The 12,726-nt window shown below is 42.1% G+C and overlaps 1 protein-coding gene across 12 annotated transcripts in view; it reads left to right on the top strand.

Annotated features, from left to right (window-relative positions):
• Positions 1 to 12,726, top strand: part of EFCAB11 (EF-hand calcium binding domain 11) — a 226,694-nt gene that overhangs the window by 123,956 nt on the left and 90,012 nt on the right. The window contains exon 7 of one of the 12 annotated variants that reach the window (XM_019919230.3): positions 6,944 to 7,275. The exons of the other annotated variants lie outside the window; for them this stretch is intronic. Within the exon in view, the coding sequence (XP_019774789.1) occupies positions 6,944 to 6,950 (7 nt within the window). The 3' untranslated portion in view covers positions 6,951 to 7,275. Of the gene's footprint in view, positions 1 to 6,943; positions 7,276 to 12,726 lie in introns of those variants that run through there. 12 annotated transcript variants of the gene reach the window in all.

Here is a 12,726-nt window from a genome sequence, read left to right on the forward strand (position 1 = left end):
ACCACCACACAAATACTGTTCATTTTTATACCCCCAGAGCCTAGGGTGGTACATAGGCATTAAGGACTAACAAATAAGAGTCTGGGAATAAGGAACTAATTTTGGAAATAAGGCTGGAAGTAGAGGTTGCAGTAGCTCATGGGAGACTTATGTTAAGGAGCTAACCATAGTGTGTGGGCAGAGTGGGAGTCTTCTGTTTTTATGAGGGAAATTGGTGATGTAGTCTGTCTTGATGGCAGCATAGAAACTGAGGTTTAATGTGCAGAATCGTGATGATAGCTGGGGGAAGAATGGCAAGGACTTGAGGAAAGCAGTGTCCTGGGGATGGAAAGATCATGGCAGTAGTGGCAGTGGGAATGGAGCAGAGTGCCTGTAAAGAGAGAGGAAAGAGGCAAATAATTATTTTGTTGGAGAATCAGCATTGAAATTTCACTTAGTTTCTCTGTCTCCTTACCACAGAACTTCCTGAACACTTTAGAGGGAGCTTTAGAAAGATGTTAACAAAACTCTAAAATACAAACATACTATTCTTTTTTAAAAAAGGAAGAAACTTATTTCAACAACTCTACATTTATACGTATAATGTATTACTCTGCAATAACAGCTGTTAGGTTTCTCTATGGCCTCTTTTAGTCTTCAGCCATATGTAATCACAGGGTTTTGTATAGTTATAATAATGTTGTGTATATCATTTCATATTCTACTGTGAGAAAATAATTAGTTTATATCTACATGGCATCACATATATTATTTAATAACAGAAAAGCTTTATGGTACATTGATGAGCTGTAATTTACTGAGCTATATTCCTTTTGTAGGACACTTGGATTTCCTACTGGGTTTTTGCCATTGTAAAAGATGATGGTATAGATGATTTGCTACCTAAAGCATTTTTCAACATCTATACTGCAATATAATTGACGTGCAATAAACCGCACATATGAAGTATACAGTTTAATAGTTTTTGAGATGTATATACTCTTGAATTATCACCACAGTCAAGATAATGAAGATATTTATCACCATCTAAAGTTTCCTTGTGGGCTTCCCTGGTGGCGCAGTGGTTGAGAGTCCGCCTGCCGATGCAGGGGACACGGGTTTGTGCCCCGGTCTGGGAAGATCCCACATGCCACGGAGCGGCTGGGCCCGTGAGCCATGGCCGCTGAGCCTGCGCATCCGGAGCCTGTGCTCCACAACGGGAGAGGCCGCAACAGTGAGAGGCCCGTGTACCGCAGGAAAAAAAAAAAAAAAAAAGAATGTATTTCTTTTTGGTTACCTTCCATTTTGCTTCACAAATTTTTCATCTTTTGCCCTGAATTTTGAGAGGCTTTAGCATTCATTCATCTTGTCGCTCAGCCTCCTGTAGACGTCACATTCTCTCTGGTCTCAGCTCTGTCTCTAACCTGTTCATTCAACTTTCCCCTTGATTTTTATTTTTCCAGTTAGATGCTCTATCAAATCAGTCAAAACTCTAATTTCATGATGCTCCAGGAGCACTCACTGTCCTCTAATAGTTTATCTCCTCACCATTGCCCAAAACTCAAGTTTACAGCTCTCTATGTAGCATTAATTAAAAAGTATTTTATAATGAAATTCCTCTAATCTTGATGCCAGTGCTTCTCTTAAACTCAAAGTTTGCTAAGGGCTCTTAAGTACAACCCAGCATCTGTGGGAGAAAAACCTAATTAAGAACTTTAATGGAAAATTTTCAAATGTACACTCACTGCATAATTCTGAAGCACTAACATTTTGAAATGTTTTTGTGCTTTCTTTTCCCAGCCCTGAATTAGTGGAATGTTCTCTGTGCTGTTCTGTGGCGCTCTGGGGAGGACACTCAATGTGATGTCATGGTCTAGGGCATTCCAGGTCCAGGTCTTATTCAGCCCGTAACTCTGCATGGCTGTGAAAAGCTTGGCTGATTGTACAACAGAGTCATCCTAATCCCAGAGTTTATCCCATATTCCCACATACAGTGAGAACAGTCTAGGAGTTGGAAATGAGTCCCAGAGTCTTGCTTCTAGTACTACATGCAGTGTGTATGTAGCTTTGAGCTGTTTGTATTCTACAACTTGGCTTTTCTTTCTGTGTAAAATAGGATCCACGTGGATTTCTGACAAAGGTCTTTATGATCTCAGAAAGCACAGAATTATTATTAGCTGGGCATGGGACTGTGCTATGAATCAAGAGACCTGGTTTTCTGGCCTAATTTTGTTGCTAGCTGGATAGGTAACTTTAGCAAAGTTGCTTTATGCTTCTGAGCCTCAATTTCCTCATCCATAAAATGGCAAGAGTGGGTTGGGGAAAAAAAAAAAAATGGGTTGGGTGATTTCTAAAGTCTCTAAAAGGAAAAAATGCCTGCATGCTCTTATTCTGGGGAGGGGGTGGGAATTTGGAAGCATGATGGGCAGGTTAGACCCCGCCTCCATCCCAGGGTCCCAGAGCCCGTGGGGCTGACAGGCGGCAGATCTGAAGCCCTCATCGCAGCAGCCCACTTCACTGGGCGGGGCGGGGGGCAGGGGTAGGGGTGCAGAGAAGCGACAGGGAAGAAAAGAAGACATGAAGTGTTCCCACCTCAGGGTGTTTGTTCTGTACAGTCCTCCAGAGATGAGAATACCAAGCGCGAAGTTCAGACTCGTTTTATCCCTGCGGTTTGATTCAAACTAAGAAAAGGGTTCTGTTTGTTTTCTCTCCCCGCTGGGAGCTGTTTTCAGTAAAACTTCCATACGCGGGATGTATTTATTGCTAAAGAGTGTCAAGTGTGCCGAATAGTCAGACCATGCAGTCACAGAAAGAAAACTGCCGCGGAGGAATGTGCGCCCAGACGGCGGCACCCGGGACCCTCCTTCGAACACACTTGTTTAACGGTTCTGTCCATAACATCTTTCCTTTCATTCCTTTCTTATAAACTCAAATAAGCCCTCGAAGTGCTAAATGTTTTTCCTTTGTTGGCCATCACTCGCAGCATGATTTTATCAAACATGAATTTTCCCTTAGCTCTCAGTTGCATGCAGGGGGAAGCTGGCAAAATAGTGAAGAGGTGGTTGTGGGGTGGGGGGGCGGGGGGGTGGCGCTTGTGCATGTGTGTGGCGGGGAAGAGATCTGGCTACAAAAGTAACAAATGCTCCTTGTACAATATTTTGGAAATAGAGAAAGGTAAGAAAAAGAGAATAAAAACCAACCACATCCCTAGCAAATCAAAGGTAACTGTTGTTAATATTTTGGTATTTAGTCTTTCTTGTTTCTCTCCATGTTTTTGTTAAGTGAATTTTAGATCCCATGCTTTTCAATCATTTTGCCGTTTTCACTTTATAAATAACCCTACAATCAACGTATCTGTTCACACTTTTAAGTTTTTTCCTTAGGAGAGGTTCCTAGATGTGGGAAGACCATACTGGGTAGTATGAACTTATTTTTTCATTTTTAGGACTCCTGATTCTTCTTACCAAATTGCCTAATTAACAAATGTGACTGCCTCTTGCAGCATCTGCCCCTCTGTGCTCTCACTGATGACTGAATGTTATTTATTTTTCAAATCTTTGATAATCTAATAGGTGGAAAACAGTATATCTCATGTTTGGTTCTGTTTCCCTGCTTGCTAGTAATATTGAACATTTTCACATTTGATTAGCTCTTCCTGTTCCCTCTTCTGTGAATTATCTATCCATGTCATTTACCTCTTTTCTATGATGAGAATATTGACCTGTTTCTATTTTTATCACAACTATTATTCCCAGTGTGCTGTTTTCCTTTTATTTTATGATGATTTTTTGATCTGCAAAGTTTTAAGTTTTCATATATTCAAACCTGTGATCTTTTCCTTTGCAATTTTTTCCCACTGCTTTTATACTGAGAAAGTTTTCCTCATCTAGAGGCCAGGTTAATATCCACTTCCATTTTCTTGGTTGCTTTGAGTTTTAAGATTGTTTAGTGCTTTGGAATTTAGTTGGGTATTTAGCATGGGGTGATGATCTAAACATTTTTGTTTCCAAATTGCAAGCCAGTTTTCCCCATATCATTTGCTAGATAACCCCTATTTATATATAATGTCTTTTTTTTTTTTTTTTTTTTTTTTGCGGTATGCAGGCCTCTCACTGTTGCGGCCTCTCCTGTTGTGGAGCACAGGCTCCGGATGCGCAGGCTCAGTGGCCATGGCCCACGAGCCCAGCCGCTCCGCGGCATGTGGGATCTTCCCAGACCGGGGCACGAACCCATGTCCCCTGCATCGGCAGGCGGACTCTCAACCATTGCACCACCAGGGAAGCCCTATATATAATGTCTTGATTATTATATTCTGTATTGAGTTCTTTTACATCCTAGGGGACCTTTCCAGGCTGTGATCTACTCTCTTCCCTTATTCTTACACCAAGGACACACTTTTTCCCCCAGTTCTTATAATATGTTCTAAAACCTGGTATTTCTTGTTTTCAAATTGTTCTCAGCTCTTCCTGCCTGTTTATTTTCCAGATGGATGGTAGAATCATTTTTGCGGAGTTCCAAAAACCTCCCTGTGGGGTTCCGATGAAAATTGCGTTCAACTTATAAATTAATTGGGAAGAATTTGGCATGTTTACAACGTTCAGTCTTCCCATCCAGGAACACACATATGGACATTTTAAAATATCCTTTTGTAGGTCTCCATGGAATTTTGTAGTTTTCTTTATGTAAATTCAACACATTTCTTATTAAGGTATTTAAAGATAATTTTATATATGGGGTGCGTTTTTTAATGGAATCTTTTCCCCCTTTAGTTTAGATCCACTATTTTTAATATCACTTTTTCCCGAATGACTGCCAAGTACTGACAGGAATCTAAGGGAAAAGCATATTTGTTTCTTTTCAAGCTTATAAACTCAGAGATTTAGAAGTAGAACCGACCTTAAATAAAACTTGTTTTTATATATGATAAAACTGGGGTCGTGAAAAGTCAAATTTCTTTACAGATCATGTAACTTATTAGAAAAGTAGCTAAATAGATGAATACTTCCAAATGTCCCTATTCTTTGTGTTGAGGACATGTGAAACTCAACTATCCAAAACAGAACCCACGATCTGTCCCCTTGTATTAATTTCCTACGGCTGCTGTAACGAATTACCCCAGACTTAGTGACTTAACACACATTTGTTAGCTTTCCATACTAGAGGTTAGGGATCCAAAACGGGCCTCCCTGGGCCAAAATCAAGATGTCAGCTGGGCTGCATTACAGCTAGAGGCTCTAGGGGAAAATCCACTTCCTCTCCTTTTCCAGCTTCTGGAGGCCACCTGCATTCCTTGGCTCAGGGCACCTTCCTCCGTTTTCAAAGCCAGCAGCTTAGCATCTTCCAATCTCTCTCTGACTCATTCCTGAGTCTTCTACTTACTTCCCTCTTCCTCCTTTAAAGATCCTTGAGATTACATTGGGCCCACCTGGATCATCTAGGCTACTCTTCCGTTTTAAGGTCAGCGGCCTTAATTCCATCTACAACTCTATCCCCCTTTTCCCATGGAACACAACCATACGCTCCAGGGATTAGAACATGGACATCTTTGGAGGGCCATCATTCTGCCTACCTCAGCAAGGATGAACTTTCAAAGTGTACATTTAAGCACATTAGCCCTCTCCTCGAAGCACTCTGGCAGCTTCCCATAGCTCTTTGGATTATAACCAGAATCCTTAAGTGGCCCACCAGGTCCTGAGCAGTTTCATTCCATTCATCCTCAGCCTCATTGGGCTCCATGCTCATCCCCGCTCTGTACTCTGGCCACATTGCTTCTTCCAGTTCCTTGAATGTACTTGCTGTCTCTTGCCGTGAGGCCCTTGTGCATGCTGTCCCCTCTGCCGGGCAATTCGTCCCTGCCCTGTACTTCACCACCTTCTGTTTCTCCTGCAGGGCACTTAGCACACTGGTGCTTCTACTTTCTTGTAGAATTATTTAATTCTCTCGCTGGCTGAACTAAAAGCTGCAAGGGGCTCTATTTCTTTTCTGCTCACCCCTACATCTTCAGAACCTAATGCACTTGGTCCATAGTGGCTTTTAGTGTGTGTCTGATGAATAAGTAAATGAACTCAAGAATCTGTTTCTCAGAAAAAGCATTTTTAGTGAATGTGTTCATTGACACAGCTATAAAAGCAAAAAGTCTGGGGCATCTCAAAAGTCCAACAAATAGGGGCCTCCCTGGTGGCGCAGTGGTTGAGAGTCCGCCTGCCAATGCAGGAGACACGGGTTCGTGCCCCGATACAGAAGAATCCCACATGCCGCGGGGCGGCTGGACCCGTGAGCCATGGCTGCTGAGCCTGCGCATCCGGAGCCTGTGCTCCGCGGCAGGAGAGGCCACAACAGTGAGAGGCCCGCATACCGAAAAAAAAACAAATCCAACAAATAAGTAAATTATTATAATTCCATTTGATAAAATCATATACAGCCATTAAAAATGGAAATAATAAAGACTATAACAATGGGGGAAATGTTTATAGCACATTTAAAAGAGCAGAATACAGAAGTTCTTACCCTAATCAGAAAGAAAAGTGCCACAATGATCATAGCAACTGGTTTAAGATCATGGGATGGTAAGTGACATTTCTTTTCTCCCATTTCCAAACTTTCCTATTCACATGTTCATATATACAGCACATGTTTCTTGAATGCCAGTGTGGGTGTCAGGCACTGCATCAAGTCTCAGAACAGCACAGTGAACTTGTATGTGGTCTCTGCCTACTGCAAGTTTACAGTCAAGTGAGGAGGAAAACTAGTAATAATATCACACAGGTGGTCCAGCATTCACGGACTATCACTGTATTTGAGAAAACATGGACTCCTTTACCACATGTGCGCTGTAGGCTAAAGAAAGTATTTGTAGTTTGGGTTCATCATCATCATGGCACTAAAAATTTTAATTGAGGGGGAAAACTGTAGGAATAGACCCATTTCGTTTAGGCTTTGAAGATTTCCTAAATTGTCTTTCCAGCCCTTAATCACCACTTTCCAAGATGTAGACTGTACACCCCACAAGGAAGACATCTGGGGAGGTGATGAACTTTTCCTCGTTACCTTAGTTCAACCACAGCAAAAAGATGTGTGCAGGTGATCACGAGGTCACCACTGATGCCTGCTCAACGCAAACTCGTTCCCAAACAGTCAGTGCGTCCTCTGCACCCAATTCGAGGAAACCGGAAAAACAGTTTTCCCAACGTGAATTTTCTTGTTTTCATCTTCTCATATTTATGTACTCTATGACTGTGCCTCTTTGCTTGAGCATAATGTAAATACTTAATTGGTTTAATAAATATCCTGAAATAGCCTCGTTGAGTTCTAACTAGAAGGGCACAAACATTTTACCTCACTTAGCCAGCATAGATCAACACTTTGTATCTTTAATGACGATCGGGATCTTTTTTAGTGGCTGAAATACTCCGTAATCAGTGATGTGGCCCTGCCTGTGGGCAGGAGAGAGTAGATAATGGATAGAAAACGTCATGCTGGTTGGGACCAGTAATTTGAACCCCTGAAATCAGTATTGCTGTGGCCGTTTATGGGAGAGTCCATTTTCTTCCCAAGGCTAAGAAGGGCCCCACCCCTACCCCCCAACACACTCCTAATGTCCCTTGGTGATTTACGCAGTACTGAAACCCTCCTTGAGCCAGCTTCTGTTCTCAGCCTGAGACCTCCGGAGACTCTCTCCAACCCTCCCACCTGCTCAGAAGGCAAATGTCATGCCAGCTTCCGGCACTGTGGTCACCCCGCTGGAGAGTGATTCTCAGTGCTGAACGGGAGGGGAGAGGCCCGTGAGGATCGGAACAGGGGGGTGTCGTGTACTTTGTGAGACCTCATTAAGCGGGGTACATCCCCTCTTCTTCCCCCATCCCCATACCAACCTTGGGAATTATTAGTTCAGGGATAGAAAAGGAGTCCTGTTTTCTAGCTGTTGTGTGAAGAAGCCTTTCCAGGTTCTAGTCCTAAAATATCCCCTCTGCAGTTGCACTTGGAGTCCCTTGGTCTTAGCCTAGGATTTGATTAATTTGGCCATGTTCATTCTCTTTGCATTTCATGATTTTCTAAACACTTGCCATATGCCCTCTGAACTTTCATCTCCTTCCACTGGAGTTCGATTTCGACTGCAATTCTAAAAAAGCCCTTGTGGTTATTCCACTTGGTGTGACTTTGTGATTATAGGTGGGCTTTATTAATAGGCTACTTCTGATCATCTGAGGGAATTGTTTCATTATGAAGTGTTATTCATTTTTTATATTGCTTATTATTGTCCACAGACCCAGAGGTTTTAAATGCTGAGAGTATGCTGTAAACAAAAACATAAATAATTTATTGCAATTATGAAGTAAGGCCAGATTTTCTATTGGCTCAGTGATGCATATCATTGAGAACTGGCCTGAGATATAAAATCTTATTTTCCCTAGTGGATTATTTAAAACTACAGTGTAAGCAGTTAAAAATCTTAATTTTTATAAATTCCTGTACTCTCATTTAATGAAAAAAAAAAAAACACCCTGACTTGATAGAATTTTAAAATATTGTTCCTCTACCAAGCTATATAGAGTTAATCCCTTGGATTACTGTGAGTCTCTGCTAACACAGTATGAGAATATCTTTCAGGATCTGGCTGTGCCAGAGTCCCCGGGGTGACTGTCAGGTCCTGTACACTCCTTTGAAATGTGAGTGCTTTTAATTAGATGGAGCAATGGATATTCTTTGTTTCTATATTATTATATTATTATCCTTCTGTTGCCAGAACTCCCAGTCCCGTCTAATTGCAAGGGAGGCTGGAAAATGTGGTTTAGCTACGTTCTCAGGAAGAGAAGGAAATAAGTTTTGTTGAACACATAGCAGGCTCTGCCATGGAAACAGACTCCAGCCGTTCCCAAATGGATAAATGGATAGTCAGTGATCCCAGCTCCTTTTCCTACCAACCTGTTTATCCCCACCAATTTGAAATAAGCAAACAAAAAATTCCACAGTCCCCCATCATATATTATTAAAAGTATATTCTTCTCGAAAACCTAATACTACTAGGGAAAATAAGCATTATCTGACAATTGGTGTTTCTGACTCCGAGGAAGTGTGCTTTTTAAAAAAGCACGCTTCCTATCTGACAGTGGCTAACAGCATGATTAGCAGGGCATTTATACATGGCTCAATGTTTATAGTTCAGATTTCAACTTCAACTCTATTTGTTGCATTAGCAAAATGAAGCTTATTAAGCTTTATTCTTTTAGTCCGTCTCTCCAAGCATCTGAACCCCCTAACACTCAGCTTTCTTGTCTGGAAGTATGTAATCTTTCCTACATTACACTTGAAAGTTCAGCTCATTCCTAAACCTCCAATCAAGGATATGAACTTGTTGCTTTCAGAGAGGCCCCATCTGTTCATGGAGCCATTATGCCATCAGTTAAAGTGGTCAGAGTTCATTTTATTGCCTCCTTTGTGGAAGAACTTGTAGTGTAAAAGCCTGTGTTATTGAAAACATAATTTTCCTCATCATTATGCTTTCTTTCTAGCCAGATCATAACCTGCTAGAAATCTATTGAGCATAGAGTGAAAAGCTCTTCAAAATAGCTGTTCTTAAGAGATTAAATGATTGCCATCTCTGTCCCATTTCTGTTATCTCATAATCAAGTTCAAGATGATACTAGATATCTCAGCTGAGGTGATTATATATTTGAAATAGAAATGGCTTTATCTCCATTCATATTTCATACTATTGATGGCAGGATCATTTTTTTCCCATTTACATGTATATATGTTTATGGTTCCTTACAACTGTCTGTGGGTTAAAGACTCAAACTACTTTTTTTTTTTTTTTTTTTTTTTGGCGGTACGCGGGCCTCTCACTGTCGTGGCCTCTCCCCGTTGCGGAGCACAGGCTCCGGACGCGCAGGCTCAGCGGCATGTGGGATCTTCCCAGACTGGGGCACGAACCCGTGTCCCCTGCATCGGCAGGCGGACTCTCAACCACTGCGCCACCAGGGAAGCCCTCAAACTACTTTTTAAAGGCTAAAAATGGCTAACGGGGGTCGGCTTGCCTTTTTAGACTTTCGGTACAAAGACACTAGTTGTAGATTAAGATCCAGCATAGATTCATCAAAATGTACGGCTGTATCAAATCTTAGCAACCATAGTCGAGCAGCTTGACCAGTGAGAAGCTTGAGATTCACAGCTGCTGAGACACTTGCCCAGGGTCACCTAGCCTCACTAAGATGAAAGGTCACTCCTAGGCCTTTTCTGGTGGATCACACTGCCTCCCTGCTGCATTCAGAGTAAGCCTCTTACACAGATATGGCGTGGAGAGAGAACGGAGGACCTAGTGACCCAAAAGTACAGGAACCAGATTTTTTATGCTTAGTCCAAAGAGGCTCACTTTTGTTTTTGTTCTTTATCCTTAAAGCTGTCTGATCCATGCTATTTTCTTCCATCACAATTTCTCTTCCAGAGATTCAAACTGAGAAAAAAAGATCATCTCACTATTTATTAGCAGTTCTGCTAAAACACTTGATAGAGAAGGAATATGAAACTCTTTGCCAGAAATGAGACTTTGGGCTGTATGTTGATTGCATTTATCCACATGCACACAAGTAGTCAATAATCAGGCATACTGAAAGTACATTCTTTTCTCCTTTTAAAATATCTCTAGCTTTACATAAGACTCCTTGTTTTAAAAACCTAGTAAATAGGAAAAAGTGAGTCATTATTTATGGTTAATCACTTTTGCCAGCTGTGACTGCATTTCACATCCATTTTCCTTTCTTCTTTCTTTTTCTTGGACTGGAGAATCTATCCTGTCACTCTTTAGGGAAAAACCATATCGGTCCCATCAATACCTTCTTTCAGCACATAATCACAGTTAAGCCACTGTAAACAAAGATTTTTGTTGGATTACAGCAAGGAAGTAACTTCTTTAGAAGGCAGAACTGCGGAGAATAATCCAGAATCTTGAGATGGCACCTAAAGAGAAAAATCTGAGTTATCTTAGGGTTTCTTTCAAAATGGAATAATTATTTCAAAAATATTGAATTTATGAGTGTCTACTCTATGTATACCAAGTTCCAGATATTATAAGGTTTAGAAAAGATTTCAGATGGGATACCTGGCATGTCAGGACACTTTTATTTGCAAGTACCAGGAAATCCATTTCATACTTCCTTTAACAACCCAGGGAATTTATTGGATCAGGTGACTAAGAGTTTTGAAATTGGGCATGCTTCAGGCCTGGTTGATTAGGCTCCAGTTCACTCTAATTTTTCTGATTCTTCCCTTCACTGTGTATAGCTCCATTTTCAGGCTGATAATTGACAATGAAAAGCAGGTGCAAAAATTTTTGGATCAATGGCTCATAGAACTGTTGTGGACTTCGTACTCTTGTGGTAGGAAAAGGACCATTGTAATATCGTGTCACCTCTGCATCCCAGCTGAAAGAGCTTCTCCTTTCTCAGCTCGCAAACAAAATTTCCAGGCTTCATTATGGTTGACCCAACTCTTTGCCCATCGGCAGTGGTCAGGGGAGGAATGCCACGTACTAATCAACCAGCGAATCCTTAAACCAGTCACCACACTAAGGAGAGTGGGATTAAATTGGTTGGCTTATTAGGCCAGGGGGATCCCGCTTCTGGAGTTTGGAGTGGGAACCCATCCACCCAAATCACACAGCTGCTGAGTAGCACAGGGGATGGGGGCATAGATGCTGGGGAAGTAGCTGACAGCATCCACTGTGTCTTTCATCTAGTAGGCTGAGCCTGATCCTAATGAGGCCAAAGTTTTGCCTGGCTTGTGTCATTCTTTGTTCCTGGCCATCCTTTTATCCTCCACAGTTCATCCTCAATGGCCAATTCCACCACCTGGCCACAGCCAGTCCATAGCTGTACCTCTGCATCCAAGTGGCAGAAGAAGTCTCTTATACTGAGGAATATATTGTCCTCACCTAAAGTCTAATAATACCATTTATTGTTGGCAGGCTAGATAGTAAGTAAGACATGCATATGATACAATGAAGAGAATGCTGCTCTCTTTTTCTGGTTGACTTTGGCATTTCAACTGCCTGGAACTTCAACCTTCAGAGCTCTTCTTAAAGGGAATATTTAATTTGCTCTAAAAATCATTTTGCACATAGAAGAAACTGATCTGTTTCAATAGTGAGTCCCCTTTTACTTGAATGAGAATCTGATGTGACATATGCTGTTGATGACGGCAATTTAAATGCCCCGTGAGAACTTCATCTCTCAAAATAAACTTTTCACTGTGTCAGCCCGGGATTTCTCTGAAAGCAGAGCTTCGGATGAGGGCTTGCATTGCAGGTTGCTTGCTTGGGGCACAACCTTGGTGTGCAAGAGCAGAACAGGTAATGAAAGCAAACTGGCGCAAGGACCCCTTACCGCGGTTGTTACATCTGTGAGCGACTCAGTCCCACCAGAACCTCCCATGAGCCGAGAGAACCTCAGAGGGACCGAGGGAAAGTGGTTATCCATTGACGCCTGTCCCCTCATTGGTCAAGGGTCACCTATGGGGCGTTAACTCCTTTTTTCATACTTCAGGGCTGTAAGGGTTAGGCCCCGCCCAGGTGATTCCAGGCAATCCCAGGTGAACAGGGGGAGGTACCTGGTAACGCGAGGCACCCCCAGCAAAGGCTGGAGCAAAAGATGGGTGGCGAGTGTGAGGCGGGGCACGAAGGGGGTGCAACACACACTAAAGGGAAGGCATCTGCCAGAGCCATGTAGGAACCTGCAAAGGACCGGAAACCATCTA

The sequence above is a fragment of the Tursiops truncatus genome, chromosome 2, assembly GCF_011762595.2.
Source record: "Tursiops truncatus isolate mTurTru1 chromosome 2, mTurTru1.mat.Y, whole genome shotgun sequence".
In the NCBI taxonomy this organism is placed as follows: Eukaryota; Metazoa; Chordata; class Mammalia; order Artiodactyla; family Delphinidae; genus Tursiops; species Tursiops truncatus.